Source organism: Nicotiana tomentosiformis, chromosome 5 (assembly GCF_000390325.3).
Source record: "Nicotiana tomentosiformis chromosome 5, ASM39032v3, whole genome shotgun sequence".
NCBI classification, from domain to species: domain Eukaryota; kingdom Viridiplantae; phylum Streptophyta; class Magnoliopsida; order Solanales; family Solanaceae; genus Nicotiana; species Nicotiana tomentosiformis.
Window position 1 is genome coordinate 92,372,516 of NC_090816.1, and position 22,329 is coordinate 92,394,844.

Below are 22,329 nucleotides of genomic sequence, written 5' to 3' on the forward strand. Positions count from 1 at the left end.
CAATCCAAAGCCTGTCGATCCAAAAACTATTCAAACAATGTGCAAACCAATCAAAAAATACTCTAACACCCATAATTAATAAATTTAAGCAATTCCAAACTCCGCTCGAAAGGTCTATAAAATAAATCCTCGGGCCCACATGCCTGGATTCCGAAATTTCTTGAAGATAAACCTTATCCATAATACCACAAACTCAAATATATAATTTATTCTTAATTCCATGTCCAATTTCGTGGTCAAAATCCAAAAAAAATGTAAATTCTAGGTTTTCTACCAAAAACTCACAATTTCTACTAATTCTCATGCCCTAATCCACATAAAAACCATGTATTTAACTTGTAATAGGTGGGGATCACTTACCTTATATTGCTTGATGAAAATCTTCCCTTGAAGCGCTCCAAAATCGCCCCAACCAAGTGAGAAAATGAGGGAAATGAGCAAAACCCCGATTTTAAAACAATCTGCCAACCGGTTTTCCCTACTTGCGGAACACCAGCCACACTTGTGGCTCCGCACCTACAGAAAATCCATCGCAGGTGCGGTTCCCTCTATGCCAGGTGGAATCTGCTTCTGCGGACCATTTTACTCTTCTGCGCAACCCGCTTCTGCGGTCCATCACACGCTTCTGCGCTCCCGCATGTGCGAATACCCCTCTGCTTCTGCGACCCAGCTGCCCCTCTCATTTTCCGCTTCTGTGGAGTTCCCTTCGCATCTGCGGAAATACACTCGCATTTGTGGTCACCCAACTTAGTCCAAAGGCCGCTTCTACGGCCACAGTGCCACTTCTGCGGCTCCGCACCTGCGACCATAACCTTGCAGGTGCGGTTACACCAGATCTGCTGCTACCAGCCTTTTCATATGGCCAAATTCAATCTGTTAACCATCCGAAATCCACCCGAGGCCCCCAGGACCTCGACCAAATATACCAATCAGTCCTAAAACACAATACGAACTTAGTTGAGCCTTCAAATCACATCAAACAATGCTAAAACCACGAATCGCACCCCAATTCAAGCTTAATGAATTTTAGAACTTCAAACTTCTAAATTTGACGCCGAAACCTATCAAATCAAGTCCGATTGACCTCAAATTTTATACACAAGTCATAATTGACATTACGGACCTACTCCCACTTCCGGAATCGAAATTCGACTCTAAAATCAAAATGTTCACTCCGGTCAAACTTCCCAAAAATCATCCAATTTTCCAACTTTTTGCCAATTTGACACCGAAATAACATACGGACCTCCAAATCAACATCCAGACACTCTACTAAGACCAAAATCATTATTTGAACCTGTTGGAACCTTCAAATCCCGATTCCGAGGTCGTTTACTCAAAAAGTCATACCTTAGAGCCAATTTTCCCAAATTAAAGCTTTCAAAATTAGAATATTCTTTCCATATCAATCCCGAATTTTCCGAAATTAAATTCCGACCACACACACAAGTCATAATACCTGAAGTGAAGCTACTCAAACCGCTGAGCGATGTGCTAGAGCTCAAAACGACCGGTCAGGTCGTTACATTCTCCCCCACTTAAACATACGTTCGTCCTCGAACGTGCTAAGGGCTGCTCCGAAATTGCCCAAAATCACAGTTTAATACCTCGTGCACCTACCCGTGCCACCACATTCTAGTTGAACACATTAGCTCGAGCAAGACTAAAAATCCTCCCTATAACCTTAGCTAACAAGGTTTAGAACCAATTTCCAACTTCTGAATTTCTTTACAAGACCTGATTCTAACATACGAACACCGTACCAATCACCACGCAATGTACCACAACATGATCATACACATATGCCGAAATCACACCATGAACCACATAAGTCAGTTGCCCATAATAACATCCTCCGACCATAATAGTTATAATTTCACGAATCTGATGCCCGCAATACACCGCAGGACACATATAAGTCCTGTTTCAATTCTCGCAATACTTCCACAACGAAAGAGACATGTAGAAACTCATAACCACCTACCGAATCAACAATTCATGGAGTCTCCCTTCCTGACAAGAACCATTACCTCATTTCGAACTAAATAACGATATTTTTCATTTACTACACCTTAAATAGATCTGATTGCACAAATTTCAGGTCCAAAAATCTCATCTCACCCAGTACAATTTGCTCAGGCAATAAGCCACTTCAAATACTAACTCAGATCTCATATGACGCCATCAATGCGTCGACAAGCTACAACTCGAATATGACACCTAAGAAGGAACAAACCCTGGAAAAGAATTACCCAGCCCGCGTAACGAATAAAACGGTCGAACAGATGTTATGAACCCTCCTCAGAGGATGAGAAACAAAATATGCATGAACAGATATAGGGAATCGTACTCCACATAACACTATTACGGCGTGCAACCCGATCCAAACATGATACCGTTGCGGTGTGCAACCTAATCCAAATAACGTACCCGTGGCAGCGTGCCACCCGATCCACTCATAATAATAAATAAGGACATACTCACCAAGCCATAATGCTTCTACCTACAAAATGCCGAATATCGGCCATAAGCATGGCAAAAATACAACTCTGGGGAGACGGATAGCGCAATACGTCACAAAACCCAAGCACGACCAAGGTGCGATAAATGACCTGGATCTTGAGAGCCATCTTGCTCATATGACACCACAATCTACACTGGACCCCAATACATGTGCGAATAATCAAGCCATCTCAATCCGGCACAACCCCCACAACTTACAACCAAAGGAATAGAGCGCCCTCCAGGCATCAACCCTCACATTAACGATAGTACCAAAAATCTCCGTATTTGGTTTCGATATTTAATCATCAAGTGACTAGCATGTCACACTCATACAATTTCCCCGTGGGGTACGCTCTCATGACCTTCCGCTCAGGTAGCCAAGTCCGCATATCCATACCACAAACCGTACTAATTCTGTAAAGCGAATCACAATCCGTAAATCAATACACAATGCCTCTTCCACAGATCACCATTCTCAGGCGACACTAAGATAACACCAGCTCACTCTAACCATCTGAATTATTCCCTACTCATCTGAGCTCGTGACATTCTTATCAATACCGACTCACAACCATGATCCTCAACTTCCAATTCCCATGCCGCTCACTGCACCTATCATGCCGCTACGTGATAATACACGCATTCACCATAACCCTTGAACTACTAGTAGAGTAACCACTTCATTGGCTAGAAACCTTTCACTTAGCTCATTTCAGAAGGACCACTGCAACACTTACTGAATTCTCAAACCGCATAACATACAATCTCGAGCCGTGATCTAAACCATCATAACTCTCCCAGAATCCATTTACACAACAAGCCGTCGAAATCAAATATTTCTCAAATCAATCAGGTCACGGTGGCTGGCAAGCCTACACGTATATCCACAAACTATATGTATAACTTCACAAGCCGAATGAACTAATCATTGCCACAATCATGCTGAGTCAACCATTACTAACCAACCCAACTTCTTTCAATTACTCTGGATTTGCCTTATAAATAATAATAGCTCCATTCAAAAATGTAATGAACAAAGTTCGCACTCATCCTGAGTGACCAAGCATCACAAGACCACCCCATCTCAATACTCCTGGACTATCTCATACTCTCCTTATGATCACAATAGCATCCCCAACTAGTATACCCATTCTGCAAGACCTCACACAAATCCGCAACTATTTCTTCCTTTACTCTAACACTGCACCGCATACCCAGTGATAACATAGAAAATTCCAAGTCCCGTTCGTAATCCAAAAACTCGATCCTTAACCACACAACGGACCCGAAATCCTTAGGCATTGCACCTTAATTCTTGATCCCACTAGAACTGTTGTTGAGAGTCACCCACTCTGACCTGATCCCGAATATCACCAACTTCAACACTCTGCTAGCACACGAACACACTCTTAAAGAATATAACCGGCTAAATTCTTTTCCTTATACATTACACCCATAAGAAGCATAAACTCGAAGTATAAACTCGAAGTCTTCCCAAATCCTGCACCTCAATCGATAAGGTGGAATATAGCACACATTTATCAATTTCTCTGCTCGAATTACCCCTGATGTTTCCTTTTTCTTAGTCACAAATAATCCACCAATACATCGATAACCAGAAGCTGCACAAGCCGACAACCACGTGATCCAATCGTAGACGGTGGGGCTCCCCCACTTAGCTTTAAGCTACCATCACATAATATAGAGCCCACAACGATTCCCCCTTCTCATTTACCATGATCCCGCACTGTTAACCCGCCAAATTCCTTGTAGTTTCTTATTAAAATTTTCATGAACATCCCGAATTATCAGCCATAATCATATACTCGACCTTTCGCTTTGTAGTACGTAGAACTCTTAGGAGAAACTTCATCAAATCACACACCTGCTGACCTGCCCACAGGGGATAGCCCACATGTGGTATTCCATGCCGACATCTTCCAACGACGCTGCACTAGGTGCAACTACCGCGCATTTAGTAACCCCCTGAGCCCATGCTCGTCCATCAACTGTATAAGCCCATTCATTCCCTATTGACATCAACTGAGAGTTCAACAATATCATCCGAACTCAAGTCATTTTGCATCTGAACGATAATCAATTCTTCACACCCCTCTTCATTTCAATCAAACTCCTTCCTGCCATATTCAATCTTTCTCCATACAATGACCATTATTCCAAATAACAATACGTAGACCAAATCACCTTTCATCATGATTCCCAAACCGTTCAGCACTTTCTCAAGGTATGTGGCTATCCTACCACAAAATCCATATGTTAATCTGCCACTCTTACTTCGGTTAAACCATCTCCTATAAATAACTTCTCAACGTCTGCTTCTCATACTTGACCTGCTAGTACTCAACCACCGTGAAACACTTCCCGACATGTCTTCCATCATACTTCACTACTCAAATATTGCATCAAATCGAAAATCCATCTCTGTAGCACCCGAACCAATAAATTGTTACCGACTTTAAACCTCTTTGAAGATCATCTCTATCGAGCCATCAATATCAGAAATACTAATTCGATTCCGAACTGCTGCAGACCGCTACCTCTAACAACTGCCCCTCAGGCACCATTTCACCACACCCTGCCCCAAAGGCAAAATCCAAAAAAATCGTAACACGAACCGTAATGTGTTCAAACAAGGACTGTGACACTGCATCACAATGAAAATTCCACCACGCTCGAAAATATCAAGTCTAGTTACCTTATCAACCAAACATGGACATCTATAGTCAGATTGCCTTTTCTCCGCTAGAATTAAATATTGAACCCCTAAATCATGCACTGAGAAAAACCCCTTCCAGCTATTCACTGCCTCAATCACATAAATGAGCACCTTACCATTACGCCAACATTGTGCGATAACAACGCATAGACATCGTAGAAATCCATGCACAGTCTCGAAATCATAGAAAATACAGATACTGAGTTGGAACAAAAGAACATCCTTCCGCAAGGCGACGATAATAGTCTGCCCGGACACGCAGGGAAAAAACATCCTGCGCCACGTTTGTAGTACCACTACAACTCCTCGACTCCCAACTGATAACAAGTGCTTCGCGTCGCATAAGATTGAGTAGGAAGTAAATAAAGGCACAAGCCTCAATGGAATCAAACTACACAAGGAGGAAATCAAGAAGGGAGTGCTACTAACAGCCCTGTAACCTCTCGAAGATAAATACAGACATCTCCGTACCGATCCGCAAGACTCTACTAGACTTGCTCATGCCTCGTGAGACCTAAGTGAACCCAGAGGTCTGATATCAAGCTGTCACGACCCAAAATCCACTAAAGGTTGTGATGGCGCCTAACATTGCCGTCAGGTAAGCCAACGGTGATTCACCAATTTAACCACTCATTTTAGTATTTTAAAATCATAATTTTCCTTAATCAAATAGTATAAAATGGAATATACAGGGAAAATATGTTAATAACTACGTGATCTGTAATGACAAACAACAGTAGAAACCCCCAAAACTCGGTGCCACAAGTGCATGAGCATCAACTAGGAAATATAATAAAATACAACATCTGTCTAGAATATAAATTAGACAGGAAAAATATAAATAACTCTGATAGAGAATCTGTAGTTTGCGGAGCGTAACATGGAATGCAACTCACGGTAAAGTCCCTGCAATAGTCGCGTCGTTGCGCCCAAAAGACCATCAGACATATAAGTACATGCACAAGAGTGCAACAAGTGTAGCATGAGTATGTAAATTAACGCGTACCCAGTAAGTATCTAGCCTAACCCAAGAGAAGTACTGGCGAGGAGTCGACATTGACACTTACTAGAGGTCCAATAAGACATATACAGTAAGAGTAAACATGTGTGAATCAGCATAAATAAACGAAAATAACCGGTGTAGATACGTGGTGCAGCTCTCTTCTCAAAAAATATCTCAAGCTCTCAGCTAGTAGTCACCTCCTCAATCGTAGTATATATAATATGGACCTTATCAGATAGGTCATCATATTAAATCAGGGGAAACTCACATATATACTGGCTTCTTGCCAATTATTGTGCACGATTTCGAAGAGCATTTCATAGAAATGCCGAGTCGTACGACCCGATACATCATAACATTGCCAAACCATAGATACATCTATTTTATTACCGAGGCGAACGGCCCCCTCCCATGAGAGTGTGGTACATAAATCCTGTTGTGGCGTACGGCCCGATCCCATTAGTGTGTGGTACATAAATCCTACCGAGGGTCGAACTACACGAACCATAGATGTATCTATCCTGCCGAGGTGAACGGTCTGATCCTATTAGAATAAGATGCTTTGTCGGGTTCTCGACCCCACTCACGAACAACCATGTGAGTTATAGATTTTTAAGAGAACTTTTCGATGAGAACGTATAACGTGGGAGAATTTGTAGGAGAGGACAATTAATTCGCGACTTATCATGAATCCCGTAAAATCTCTACAATAGTAAGTCTATCACTCTACGCAAGTCTAGTCTCAAGTCGTAATGTAAAATAAAGGATTTTGATATGCAAGAGACAACTCAAATAGTACAGTCATAACATGGTATGAACCTAAGTCTACCCGGACATAGCATGAATCTAGCTACGCACGGACTCTCATCACCTTGTACGCATGTAGCCCCCGCAATAAGTAACACATAACAAATACATCACCAAGGGGTAGTTTCCCCCTCACAAAGTTAGACAAGAGACTTACCTCATTCCGAAGTTCCAAAATCGGCTCGAAGGTCTCTCTAACACCTCAATCCAAAGCTTGTCGATCGAAAAATTATCCAAACAATGTGCAAACCAATCAAAAGATACTCTAACACCCATAATTAATCAATTTAAGCAATTCCCAACTCCGCTCGAAAGGTCTATAAAATAAATCCTCGGGCCCACGTGCCTGGATTCCAACATTTCTTGAAGATAAACCTTATCCATAATACCATGAACTCAAATATATAATTTATTCTTAATTCCATGTCCAATTTCGTGGTCAAAATCCAAAAAAATGTAAATTCTAGGTTTTCTACCAAAATCTCACAATTTCTACTAATTTTTATGCCCTAATCCACATAAAAACCATGTATTTAACTTGTAATAGGTAGGAATCACTTGCCTTATGTTGCTTGATGAAACAATTCCCTTGAAGCTCTCCAAAATCGCCCCAACCAAGTGAGAAAATGAGGGAAATAAGCAAAACCTTGATTTTAAAACAATCTGCCAGCCGACTTTTCGCACCTACGGAACACCAGCCACACCTACGGAAAACCCTGACTTTTCCCTCCAAGCCAGGCAAAATCCGCTTCTGCGAACCATTTTATGCTTTTGCATGACTGCTTTTGCGGTCCACCACACGCTTCTGCGCTCTCGCATGTGCGGATACCCCTCTGCTTTTGAGACCTAGTTGTCCCTCTCATTTTCCGCTTCTGCGGAGTTCCCTTCGCATCTGCGGACTCGCAGATGCGGAAATACACTCGCATCTACGGTCACCCAACTTAGTCCAAAGGTTGCTTCTGCGGCCACAGTGTCGCTTATGCGGCTCCGCACCTGCGGCCAAAACCTCGTAGGTGCGGTTACACCAAATATGCTGCCACCAGCCTTTTCATAAGGCCAAATTCAATCTGTTAACCATCCGGAATCCACCCGAGACCCCCAGGACCTCAACCAAATATACCAACCAGTCCTAAAACACAATACGAACTTAGTCGAGTCTTCAAATCACATCAAACAACGCTAATACCATGAATCACACCCCAATTCAAGCTTAATGAACTTTAGAGCTTCAAACTTCTATATTCAACGCCGAAACCTATCAAATCAAGTCCGATTGACCTCATATTTTGCACACAAGTCATAATTGACATTACAGACCTACTCCCACGTAATTCGACCCCGAAATCAAAAAGTCCACTCTCGGTCAAACTTCCCAAAAATCATATAATTTTCCAACTTTCTCCAATTTGACGTCGAAATAACCTAGGGACATCCAAATCAACATCCGGACACGTTACTAAGATCAAAATCATCATACGAACCTGTTGGAATCTTCAAATCCCGATTCCGAGGTCGTTTACACAAAAAGTCAAACCTTAGCCAAATTTCCCAACTTAAAGCTTTTGAAATTAGAATTTTCTTTCCATATTAATTTCGTACTTTCCGAAATTAAATTTCGACCACACGCACAAGTCATTATACCTGAATTGAAGCTACTCAAGGCCTCAAACTGCTGAACGACGCGTTAGAGCTCAAAACGACCGGTCGGGTCGTTACATGCCTTTGGGTTCTAAGGATCGATCGACAAATGATACTATAAAGGGATCTCTTGAAGAGACCCAAGATCTGATTAGTTCTCAGATTCCTGAATAAAATAATGAACCTCGAGATTCAAATGAGCGGGGAACTTTTAATAAGTTCTACTAGTGATGAGATTAATTTAAATGGATCTGAAATAGTGGTGGATAATATTTTTGCATATAATATTGCACTTAATATTATGCAAGATAGTGAGGATTTTGAACCTCTCTCTATCGAAGAATATCGACAAAGATCTGATTGGCCAAAATGGCAAGGGGAAATTCAATCAGAATTGAACACACTTGCTAAAAGAGAGGTCTTTGGACTAGTAGTCCAAACACATGTTGGTATAAAATCAATTGGTCATAAATGGGTTTTTTTTGCGAAAAAGGAATGACAAAAATGAAGTTGAAAGATACAAGGTTTGCCTTGTTGCACAAAGATTCTCACAACGACCTGGAGTCGATTATGAAAAAACATATTCACCCGTTATGGATGCCATAATATTACTATATCTCATCAGTTTAGCCTTATATGAAAGGCTTGAAATACATCTGATGGATATGGTTACAACTTATCTGTACGGGTCACTTGATAATGAGATTTACATGAAAATCCCTTAAGGATTTAAAATGCCCGAAGAAAATTCAAAATCTCAAAAAATGTATTCAATCAGATTATAAAGATCTTTGTACGATTTAAAGCAATCTGGACGCATGTGGTATAATCGCCTTAGTGAATATTTGTTGAAAGAGGGTTACATAAATGATGTTATTTGTCCATGTATTTTTATAAAGAAAATATCATCAGAAATTGTTATACTTGCTGTTTATGTTGATGATATAAATCTTGTTGGAACTCTAGAAGAGCTCCAAAAGGCAATTGAATATCTTAAGAAAGAATTTGAGATAAAAAATCTTGGAAATACAAAACTTTGTCTTGGTTTGCAAATTGAACATTTACCAGACGAGGTATTTATACATTAATCTGCCTATACAGAAAGGGTCTTAAAACACTTTTACATGGACAACGCGCACCCATTGAGTACACCAATGGTTGTTCGATCACTTGAAGTGAATAAGGATCCGTTACGACCTCCAGAAGAGGATGAGGAACTCCTTGGTCCTAAAACACCCTATCTCAGTGCAATTGGTGCACTTATGTATCTTGCTAATGCTACAAGGCATGACATATCATTTTTTGTTAATTTACTAACAAGATATAACTCTTCTCCTACACAGAGACATTGAAATATGATTAAGCATATTTTGCGATATTTAAAGGAAACTCTTGATATGAGCTCGTTTTATGCTAACAAAGGTAGTGCAGATCTTGTTGGTTATGCATATGCAAGTTATTTATCTGATTCCCACAAAACTCGATCTCAAACCGGGTACGTGTTTACATGTGGAGGTACTATCATATCATGGCGCTCCACAAAGCAATCTATTGTTGTTACTTCTTCAAATCATGCTGAGATAATAGCTATTCATGAAACAAGTAGGGAATGCGTATGGTTGAGATTAATGATTCATTTTATTCAAGAAAAATATGGTTTGGAATGTGATAAAAGATCCACAATTTTATACGAAGACAATGTTGCATGCATAACTCAATTAAATGGAGGATTTATAAAAGGAGATAGAACGAAGCACATTTCACCAAAATTATTCTACACACATGATCTTCAGAAAAATTGTGACATTGATGTGCAACAAATCCGTTCAAGTGACAATCTGGCGGATTTATTCACTAAATCTTTGCCAACTTCAACTTTTGAGAAGATGGTATACAAGATTGGAATGCAGAGACTCAAATATCTGAAACAAGTTTTTTTATTAGGGGGAGTAAAATATGCGCTATACTCTTTTTCCCTTACTAAGGTTTTTTTCCACAAGATTTTCCTTATAAGGTTTTTAATGAGACAACTAGTTATGCGTATTACTAAATATATGTACTCTTTTTCCTTCACTAGGATATTTTTCCCACGGAATTTTTCCTAGTAAGATTTTAATAAGACACATTATCTTTTAATGAACATCCAAGGGGGAGTGTTATGAATATATTATATTATGGATGTTCATTTAGTACTCCGTTATAAAGAAGCTTCCTGAAGAAGCTTATCCATATGGGACTCCGCCGTAAATATGTTTATCTATTTAGTACTCTATTGGAAATAAGTTCGGTACTCCGTTATGGATAAATATTATCTCCGGTAGAAGATTATCTATATCTGGTACAATGAGCTTATCCTTTCGGTACTCTGTTATGGATAAATATTACCCCGATAGAAGATTATCTATATTTGGTACAATAGCAACTTACAAACATTTTACACAGCAGCTTACAGTAGCAGCTTACATAACAACTTACTTTCTTTTATAAATAGAGTAGTTTTCAGTTCATTATGTACATTATTTTAAAATTAAATAATATATCAGTTTTTCTCTATAACTGTTTTTTACTTTATCGTGTTTATTTTATAACAAAAAAGAAATTAAGGAAAAATTGAGTTGTTTCGCAGGAGCACACTAGCACCACAATTTGCAAAGGGTGATTGGTAGGTAACAACGACTACGTAGACTCCACATCACCCAACACCACCATTGCTCTCTCACCTACCCAAACAGTCAAACTCTCCAAATATTGCCTAGCAGCAATCCCCCATATATATATATGGGAGGCTACAAATTTATATATATAATCTAAACCTAACAAATTTCAGCCACCAAATTTTGAAAAGAAAGCAAGCCGACGTAGGTCAAAGCGACGACGACGGAAAATGGCGTCTTTTGTACCTACCAAACAATTTCTCGGAGCTCCGTCTTCCTCCGATGTCGGATCCTACCGCCTTGGATCTCTTCAGCTACCTTCTAAGCTCTCATCTTCCAATCTTCATATACTATCTCGTCCGTCACACCCCAAACGGTTAGGTATAAAAATTTAGAATTCCTTTTCAAATTGAACAAATATTTAGGATTCCTTTTAATTATAGATTTATTATTCTTTATTGAGCTTAATACATTTGTTTAATTTGACTGATTAAGCTCTCTGTTGCTGTTTATCATCGAGAGCAATAAACTTGATTTATGTGTATACTATTAGTTATGTTGCAGTTTTGGTTCGGTTTATTTAATGATTTTACAGTCTAAATTGACTTTTATAATCTTAGTTATGAGGCCGAAAATGTTTGTTTGATTAAGTTTGACACAAAATAAAACTCTAAGGAGAAGGATTTTGATTCTAATAATTGTCTGCCCTTGGATACGGTTGACCCTACTTTGTGGTCTTTTAACCTTTAGTTGGTGGATTCAACAGAAGCGAATCCCTGACTCGGGCTAGTATCATAGTGCTTTAATAGACATACATATATCTAGACCTTTATTTGCCAATTGACTACGTGAAGTGGTAAGGTCGTCTGGGTGCCAACTTAAAAGCTCTGGTTCATGCTATCTGAAGTAGATTATTTCACATATAATTGTATGGGTACTTATACTCTCACCATCTTGTTGAAAGATTTGTCACGTTCCTGGTCTGGCTAGCAGTTGTGCTGTGCCTAATTTGGCACCATGCCTGCTTGTCTCATTTATTCAATTTAGTCATGCAAAGAGAAGGTAAAGTAAAAAATGATAGGATTCATGAGAAAAGTTCTCTCTGTTTATATTGGACATGAAATTGGAATCTTTTTCATTTTGTTTCGTCAATTTTTGCTAAGAACTCAGAAGTTAAGTTTCATTCAAATTAGTTAATAATTAATCATTGTGACTGACTGTTTTTATGTAATTATTAAGTAGAAAAGCGGTAGGAACTGGAATAAATAGTGCAGTAGCAATAAGTACAAGAATATGTTCTTCCATAATCTCATCGGTTTTTTACTTCGCAATAACTCAGGATTTAATCCCATAGTGTCCAAGACTTGCACTTGAATGACCATAAAGAGGCCTATAAGTATGTCTATTACCTGACTAAGGCATTATTTGCTAATATTTGTCTATATTCTCTAGAGAATATTATATTCTTGTAACTGCAAGTTGATAAGGTGCATCTCGAAACACTGGTAGAACTACCATTCTTTGGTTGTGTTGTCCTTTGTCATGTGGAAATACAAACTATAAAACCCTTTGCCGTCCTTCACGGGCTTGCTGTTAAATGGTAAAAGTTAGTTGGAAACTTATTCTCTCTGCTTGTGTACCCACAGAAATACAGGCTGCTGGTAATACATATGGAAATTACTTCCGTGTTACAACTTTCGGAGAATCACATGGTGGTGGAGTTGGTTGTGTTATTGATGGATGTCCCCCTCGTCTCCCACTTTCTGAATCTGATATGCAGGTTGAACTTGACAGGAGGTATTTCCTTCCTTGTCTCCAGCTAAATTTCTGTGGGATTAATGTGACCAACATCAGCATGATAGCTATATTAAATACCAGGATAAACTTTGACACTTTTGGTACCCTAATCTAGAAAAAGGCTCAACAAGTAGTCTTTGGGATAACTAAGGTTTCATTATTTTATGGCTTGTTTTAGATTGCTTACAAAACTTTGTTATCCAGGAGGCCAGGTCAAAGCCGAATTACCACACCTAGGAAAGAGACTGACACTTGCAAAATATCATCAGGCATTGCCGATGGTTGGTTTTCTGTTCAAATTTCTTGCAACCTATGTCTTCTACCACTTACCTCTCATGGACTAAGCCATCTGTGTTTATAATTCTTTTGAACTCAGTCTTGTGCATGCATTAACTGCAGGGCTGACTACTGGATCCCCAATCAAGGTTGAAGTACCTAACACTGATCAGAGAGGAAATGTGAGTATGGTCTTTACCTTCTTGACACTTTCTCTGTATCAAATACAACAGGAAAGTGAAATAGGAGATTTAGTTTTTAAATGATAGTAGATTACAGTACTCTGCTTTTAACTCATTGTCACTTTGTTGCTGTGGCATGCATTATTTCATTAGGGTGAACACAAGTATCCTATGGTACTCGGACTCTTCAAAATTGTTGTTGGGTATGTGTCGGATCCTCCAAATTTAGTGCATTTTTGGAGGATCCGACACGGGTGCGGCAACACTTTTAGAGAGTCCGAGCAACATAGCAAGTATCTATGTTATGCTTATGCTTATCTTGCTTGGCAATTCATATAGCTGAATATGTTAAGGGATGAGTTATTCCTACTCTTGACTTGACTAATTCATTTTTAACGGGCACGGTGCAGAGCATCGTGGTGATAAGTCAAGTGCCTGTTGCCTGCATTCAGTGGTGGAGTTTGTGTACAAATGAGAGTTTAAAGGATATGAAAATGCCATCTGGGGATTATTAAAAAATTATAAATATTTTCAAGTTAAAACCTGAAGTATATAGATTACGCACAATATCCTGATAAATCCAAGAAAACTTGAAGGAGAAAAAAGGCAAATTTTCAGCCTGCTCTGAGATAGGACATTTAGTATGTTCATTGTGTTGGTGCTTCAGCAAATTGCTGCCAAATTTTCTGTTCTCCTGTACTTATTGGATACATTAATTTTTGCTGAATTACCAGGACTACAGTGAAATGTCCCAGGCTTATAGGCCATCTCATGCAGATGCTACTTATGACTTCAAGTATGGAGTAAGATCCGTACAGGTAATTACCAGATAAATCTAATTATAAAATATCTTTATAGATCCTAATATGTTTAGTTTACTTAGTCCTAGCTCTTATTATCTTTTAAATTCTTACTACTGGCAACTTCATTTAGGGGGGTGGTAGATCATCAGCAAGAGAAACCATTGGGAGAGTTGCTGCTGGAGCCGTTGCTAAGAAAATTCTCAAACTTTATTCTGGAACTGAGGTATGTTACTCTGTTGGTTTAAGATCCTATATAAAAAAGCCGTATATACTATTGTATCGGAGCAATGTGCAAAAACTCCCTCTAGCGCTCATTTGGGATATATAGTGGTGATATGAAACGCTTTTCAATCCATTCAATCATCCCCCACACCCTTTTTCTTCTGAACAAAAGATTCAGACCTTTAGTTAACTTTTGGGATTAATAACCCATTAATATCTGACAATGTCTCCTTTACTGGGAAGAACCTATTGATCTTATATTCCATACTGCAGGTTCTTGCTTATGTTTCTCAAGTTCACCAAGTTGTACTTCCTGAGGATTGGATTGATCATCAGACTGTGACTCTAGAGCAGGTATACCTCACATCAGAAATGTTTCCAATTTAATATTGGGATAATACATATGTCCCCTTGAATTTGGCCTGCTTTTCCAATAAAATGCTCGAGCTTTGTGGGGGTCCTATGACCCCCTATAATCGTTTAAAGTGGTGTAAATACCCCCTTTATCAACCAGCACCAGTTTAAAGTGGTGTAAATACCCCCTTTATCAACCAGCACAAGTTTCACAAAGATATGTGTAACACACGCACCAATCACGTGATGCCCACGTCACTTTCCTTTTTAATACTATTTTTATTTTCTTTTTGTTCACTATTTTTTTCATTTTACCTTTATTTTCCTTTTCTTTCTTTTTTGTCAGATTTCTTTTCTTTTTTCTCCTTTCTTCTTCTCCTACAACCTCTATCAAACTGCTTCCGCCATTGCATTGCCGTAGCCACCACCCCTCCTCCTGCAACCTCCTCCTCCTCCAGCAATCCTCCTCCCCTCCCCCCCCCCCTCAAAAAAAAAAAAAACCTTTCTCCTTGTTCTCCAACTAAACCCATCACCAAATCACATCCCAATTCATCAGTTTTAGTAAAGTTTTCATTCGACTCCAACTCGAAGCCTCAATCTCCGATTTTGATACTCAAATTAGTCCCCAATTTTTGCGTCTTCTTCTTGGGCTTCAAGAAATCGAAGCAGGAGAAGGAATTCCTCTATGGCCAGTCCGAAGATCAAGATCAGAAACTGCAATGTTATGAAAGGTAAAATACTAATTAACCATAAGGAAAAGTAAAACAAAAAAGAAGAAAGAAAATGACTGATAGTTAATCCAAAAGCTAAGGAAGTGACGATGGTAATGCAGGACATGAAGGTGGCTTTTGCACGTGGGAGAAGCAAAAAGGAAGAAAGAGAAAAGAAAAAGAAAGAAATAAAATAAAGTAAAAAGTATATTTTAATTCTAAAGAAAGGAAAAAATACAGCGATTTTTGGCTTATTTTGTCCTCTCATGCGCTACATGGAAGTGCAAAATATTCTCGTGCCACATAAGCATAAAAAGGGTAATAATTCTAGCTCGAACAAGATAGGGGGGTCATAGGACTCCCTTGCAAAGTTTAAGTGTTCTATTGGAAATAAGAAAGATGAAGAATTGATTCATGCAGCAGGTTTTAGAATAGTGATGGGACTATCTCGTAACAATTGATTTCAGCTGCGAATCTTGTTAGGCTTTGGAAGAAATTAATTTAATATATGACATTCCTCCATCTTTTTTCATTTTTAACTCTGGATGTGGTATACATGAAAATGTTGTCTCTTAAATGATACTTAATTAGTGTAGTATTTCTAAGGGTAGAGATTTTACATAGATGTTTGAAGAGACTTTGGAGAACAGCAAGGCAATCTTCTGATTGCAATATATAAGTTAGTAATTCAACAAACAAAAAGTGTTCAATCAATTCACTAAAGGAAAATTTGTTTTGCCTCCTAAGCTTAGTACATATTACATTTACACAAACTTATCAGTAACGTTAAGATGAATTTACTGTTTAATACTTGTGAATAAGTGTTCTGAATGGTAATTTTCTGACTAACATGGTCCATTCTGCTGAGCCCAAAGGTGCAAGTAAGTTTCTCACTGTCAGAATTCCAAAGGCATTAACTTTTGATAACATCTCTTGCTACAGTTCTTTTTTCATCTGAGGAATTCTTTCCAACTATTATCATCCCATATGAATGTCCTTTGGTTTTCTTTAGCTCTTCCCTTTTTTGCTTACTTATTTGGGAGTCAAAGATCTAAAGATGCTTGCTTCTTTGTTGGTTGTGAGGAAAGGATGAACTTGCCTGTTGGGTGTCATTTTATTTGACAAGTGAAAAGAATTTCACTTCATCAAACTTTGAACTGAAATGTTGAGTGGACGAGCTCCTGATTTAAGGTCTTTTAGTGGTAATATTGCACTTAGAAATAGTTTCATTACAAAAAAGCTCAGGAAGCTAGCCTCAAGCTGCCAGCTGAAAGGTATTCTAGGACGGATCTCTTGTTCACTTAGCAATATAGTTTTCCTTTGTTGCTAACTTCTCGGTTTCTCTCTCAAGAAGAAGAAGAGCAAAATTAAAAATTCTTATTGTACAGATAGTCATATCACTTGCTTTTTTCAGGATATTGGAAAGAGTTGACAATAGCTTGAAAAAGGCATTGGTTGTGTGCTTTAATCACCATATTCACTAACCTTTCTTCTGGTGAACTCATCTAATCAGAGAAATTGATTCATCTTCCTCAAGAAATTGCAAGATAACCCTGATGTCAGATTAAGCTTCATTAAGTTCCTTGAAGTCTTGCTCAACCCTTTGTTTAAGTAGCTTCTAGGAAGAGGAGATGAGAATTATTACCTCAAAGTACAAAGCCGTTAGATGGATGTTTTGGATAACAGTGATTGAAAGCTTATTTGGAATCCTATATATTGAAGAGGGCAATTAGGGAATGTTTGGATGGAATTATAAATATAGTTGGCTGCTAATACGAGCCATGTTTATTGATCAGGTACGTTTTTGCCTTTTGCTAAAGCTTTTGAACCAAATGGTGACATGTTGCCTCACACTCTTCCGCAATCAAGAGACAGTCCATGGCTATCTCGTCCCACTTCCATTATGGTATTTGAACTGGCTGTAAAAGTCCTTCGGTCTCCGGTGTTCAACCTTAACCAGCTCGCCTTTCCACCATAGAGTGGGAGGATCATCCAGTACTAAGAAGGATGCACTTGAAGCATCCATGTCTTTCTCTTGAAATTATGCTATTGGTGTACCAACAAAGTCAAAGCTGTTGGTATTATAGGATAATGACCAGTCTAATTCATGTTATGACCTAATATAAAGGAAAATGATCCTTGAGTGCAATCAAACATATCCTTGGTTAGGCAATAGTGTTGCAACCAATAACTTGCTTTCTATAGTGAAAGTCAAGTTGGATGCGTTCACCAATTAGACGCGACGGGTAACACTGATCATTGTGTTATTTTTGTGCCCGACACTCAATTCACCTTGCCAGTTTAGCTTTGTCACTATATCGGAGTCCAATGTAAAATTAGCTCCTAATCATCTCCATTTCATCAAAGACCTTTCTTTGGGGAAGAGGGAAAGGTTTCTTCCATAGGATCTGGTCTCGTTTCCCTCTGTTTGACCAATCCTTGGGGTAAAGAAAGAGGAGGAGACTCTACTACTAGTCCAGTGAAAGGGCATATGGCTCAGCTAATTTGACGAGGTTTTGTTTAATCTCATGAGTTTGTAGAGACTCAAGTGGGTTTGTCTAGTGGGACTTTCTTTTGTCAAAGTTTGTCTTCGAACCCTTTTTGTCGCTCAAGGCTACATTAAAGCTAGATACAAGAAAATAAATGATTCCTCATCCAGTCAGTAACTGACGTGAGATTGTAGCAGCTGCTAATGCTACTTAGGGTATTGGTATAGGTTTGTGCATGCAATGATGGACACTAACCCTTTTAGATGATACAGACCGCTGTAGCACATGAAGGCCACTATGTTTCTGGCTTTTTAGGCAACAAATTGGAGACTTTTTGTGCTTTTATTTATGGCTTCCTTGCTCACCAATAATAGTCATTTTATGAGCTTTCGAGTTAATTGTTTGATGTTTTTCATGCTGATCAAGCTAGTAACTGTTTCTGGTAATTATCTATTTTATACCAGATAGAAAGCAATATTGTCCGATGCCCGGATCCAGAATATGCAGAGAAGATGATTGCTGCTATTGATGCTGTACGAGTGAGAGGGGACTCTGTTGGTGGAGTTGTAACTTGCATTGTTAGAAATGTCCCACGAGTAAGCTATCTCTCCTTTTATTTTTAAGTGTAATATGTATATTTGCACCTCTTTGGTAACTTCCACACAAAATTTCGTCTCTAATTTTAAAAGAGGTGCCTGAGAGTTTATTAATGTTTACTAGGGTCTTGGTACGCCAGTCTTCGATAAACTTGAAGCTGAGCTAGCTAAAGCTTGCATGTCATTACCTGCAACAAAGGGTTTTGAGTTTGGAAGTGGCTTCGGAGGTACAGCATCTTTACTTCCCTGTTTCTGCAAGATGTAGTTTAACTTTTTCACTGAAACCCTTGGGTATGTTTAGTCAAAGGATTCTCCATGAGTCCTAAGCATATATAGATTCCTCAAAACTTTCTTAAAATGGGTGAATTTTGCAACTTTTCCAAACACCTTCAAGAATTATTATAATACTAGAAGCACAGTACTAATCATTTAGCTGTTCTGTCAAAACGTCAAATAATTGTTTTGATAACCGAGAAATCCCCGAGGGCTAATGGCGCATGGTTTGAAACTCGTTGGATAATAAAACCGTCCTACCCTTCTCCAGTCAATTACTAGACTTTTGTCTGCAGAAGGGTTTGATCCCGTGAGGTACGCCTAACATCACGTGCTGCGCTCTTACAACTAGACCAAAGCCCCGGGGGAAACGTCAAATAATGGACCTTTGCCATGGCATGTACTCTGAATGGCATCTTCTCTGAGTATTATATGGGGCACTGACCTCTGTAGAAATTCAGAAGAAACTGTCCGCTAAAATGTAGCTTAAGATGTCATTTGATAAAAGATGCAGACAAGCTTCTTTAAGGACTTCTGGCTCTGAATGATGGTTAGATGATGGTGTAATATGAGGCTTCTATGATTGTCAACAAGAAAAGGAAGGGTGATGCTTGAAGCAGGTGATGGGGACTTTAAACAGTGTTTTGGGCCCTTAAACCATGTTGGAGTCAAGTTAGGTCTAAGCTGCGCAGAGAGTGTTGGTTGCTGCTTTGACCATATGAGGAGGCAGATAAAGGTTTTACTAACATTTCCTATTTTATTCACTATCAAGTGACTCAAGCTGTGAGTTGGTGGGGCTAGCGTTTGAGGTTGGCATATCAGTTCTAAACCATAGTTTTGAGTACTTCTGACCTATTTCAATAACTTACAATAAGGGTAAGTTTTACAGAGTGGTAGTTAGACTGACTATGTTGTATGGAGCCGAGTGTTAGCCAGTCAAGAAATCTCATGTCTAAAAGATGAAAGTAGTAGAAATGAGGATGTTGAGATGGATGTGTGGGCATACCAGGAAGGATTAGATTAGGAATGAAGTTATTAGGGACAAGGTGGGCGTGGCGTGGAGGACAAATTGCGGGAATCTAGGCTGAGATAGTTCGGACATATGAAGATGAATGACACCGATAACCTAGCTAGGAGGTGTGATAGGTTGACCATGGTGGGCCAGAGAAGGGTAGAGGGAGGCCTAAGAAGTACTGGAGAGAGGTGGTTATGCAGGACATGGAACGACTTCAGCTTACCGAGGACATGACCCTCGATAGGAAGTTGTGGAAGTCGAGAGTTAAGGTTGTGGGTTGACAAGTAGTCGAGAGTTTCTTCTAGTTCTACCAGTAGTATTAGTACTAGTCTTGTATTTTCCTAGTCCTAGCCCTTGTTATTACACGGTGTATCTTTCTTACCGGTAGTATTGGTACTATTCTTGTACTTTCGCATTCCTAGATCATTGTTAATGCACACTGGGCCATTTGTTTCCATTGTCCTATTACCTTGTTGCTACTGTCTATATATTGCTTTTTTCCCACTATTCATGAGTCGAGGGTCTATTGGAAAAAAACTCTCTACCTTTCTAAGGTATACACATTGCCCTCCCCAGATCCCACTTGTGGGATTTCACTGGGTATGTTGTTACAAACGTTCTTAGATGCTACTTTCTCTGATGGATATATAAGTATAAATTTGCTTCTGGTGAAAATTAAAGGCACATTCATGACTGGTAGCGAGCATAATGATGAATTCTATATGGATGAGCATGGCCGAATCAGGACAAGAACCAACAGATCTGGTGGTATCCAGGTACACTTTGTGCAGTATTGTTTTGGTATGTGTATTTAGAGGAGCAATTATTTTAATTATGTCTTTTAATTTGCAGGGCGGTATATCAAATGGAGAAGTTATCAATATGAAAATAGCTTTCAAGCCAACTTCAACTATTGCTGTGAGTACTCCGACTCTGTGTCTTCCATCCATTTATTTCTTTTTCGTCCTTCCTGGTGTAGGATGATGTTGTTATACTGCTCCAGCACCTTGGCTTCGTTGTTTATTTGGAGTGAACTACTATATGTTTTTGTCAAGCTGAGCTTCTTGTTTGTCATTTTCTCACAAGAAATAGTAGTTATTCATAAGTTGATATTCTATTATTTGACTAGGTCAATTATTTATTTCAGGACTATATGTAAATCAGTTTAATTATCTTATTTCAATTCTCTTGCAGAGGAAGCAGCAAACTGTGACGAGAGATAAACATGACACAGAACTCATTGCTAGGGGTCGCCATGATCCTTGTGTAGTTCCCCGAGGTCTGTCTCTGAATTTATAGTTGCCTGCTATTCCTTGTTTTGATAGCCTCTCTGCATTCTCTACTATAACCTTGTCTAGTCTTTAGAAGCCATTGAGACTTGCCTGAGAATCAGGGCAAGTTTTCCTTATCCTCTATTAGGCACAAGCTGAAATGCGTTAGCTTTATAACTTATTGATAACATACCCAGAAAGGACATCTGCTGTCCTTCATTCCTTTTTCCCTGAAAAATGACAATAGTTTTGATGTTGTGATGCCACAGCTGTTCCTATGGTTGAAGCAATGGTAGCCCTGGCGCTTGTGGATCAGTTAATGGCTCATTATGCACAGTGTATGCTGTTCCCAATTAATCCTGCATTGCAGGAACCTTTGCAGTCATCGACACCCGAGTCAGCTGAGGTTACCCTCTGAATGGAGCTGAGCAGCTTTTGTGTGTAATTTTTATCAACACCTTAGTAGTTTTACTGTTTAGAGGAGACGGATATCTCCTTTTTGCCTCTTTATCACTCGTGGGTAAGCCGGGACCTATCTTTAGTGCATTTACGTCAATGTAAAATTGTGCGCCATTGATTAGGCAATTTTAGGTTTTTATTCCATTTAAAGCCACACGTTGTGCCTTTGTAATTTTCCGTCTGTTATTGTTCAGGTTTTTTTTTCTTCTTCCAGTAAAATAGTATTGTAACCTGTATGAATATATACCTGGCACGTCAAAATTTAATGAAATAAATTTGCTCAGTCATATTTGTTGTGCAATTCGTTGTTTAAACTCATTTATGAAGAAGGTACCTACATACATCTTGATCTAATGTAGAGAGGGGTTGTTGACTTGACCACTAGTTCCTTTCATGCTTAAGAATTCTTGTTCCTGCTGATTACAGGAGGGATGCCAAGTTTTTGGATAGGGAACTTACAGGAAATTGCATCTCATTTTTCATCTGAAATGGAAAAAGAATCAGAGCTCAAAGGACTTTGAACTTTTGTACGGAGACC

The 22,329-nt window shown here is 39.0% G+C and overlaps 1 protein-coding gene and 1 long non-coding RNA gene across 2 annotated transcripts; both read left to right on the top strand.

The window, feature by feature from the left end:
- The first annotated feature begins 11,475 nt into the window (after positions 1-11,475).
- Positions 11,476-22,078, top strand: LOC104113837 (chorismate synthase 1, chloroplastic). The gene is made up of 13 exons (XM_009624140.4): positions 11,476-11,725; positions 12,991-13,141; positions 13,346-13,422; positions 13,541-13,599; positions 14,334-14,417; positions 14,533-14,625; positions 14,898-14,978; positions 18,642-18,773; positions 18,898-19,000; positions 20,743-20,837; positions 20,914-20,979; positions 21,256-21,340; positions 21,602-22,078. Exons 1-13 carry the CDS (start codon positions 11,575-11,577, stop codon positions 21,748-21,750), a joined length of 1,326 nt encoding a protein of 441 aa, XP_009622435.1. The 5' UTR covers positions 11,476-11,574; the 3' UTR covers positions 21,751-22,078.
- On the top strand, positions 15,586-15,977 carry LOC108948140 (uncharacterized). The gene is made up of 2 exons (XR_001972798.3): positions 15,586-15,709; positions 15,811-15,977. It is a non-coding gene; the product is annotated as an uncharacterized lncRNA (long non-coding RNA).
- Positions 22,079-22,329: the final 251 nt, after the last annotated feature.

Coding starts and splice junctions, on each gene's coding strand:
- LOC104113837 (XM_009624140.4), top strand. CDS start 11,575: ATGGCGTCTTTTGTACCTACCAAACAATTTCTCGGAGCTCCGTCTTCC. Junction 11,726..12,990: donor GTCACACCCCAAACGGTTAG/GTATAAAAATTT, acceptor GTGTACCCACAG/AAATACAGGCTGCTGGTAAT. Junction 13,600..14,333: donor ACACTGATCAGAGAGGAAAT/GTGAGTATGGTC, acceptor CTGAATTACCAG/GACTACAGTGAAATGTCCCA.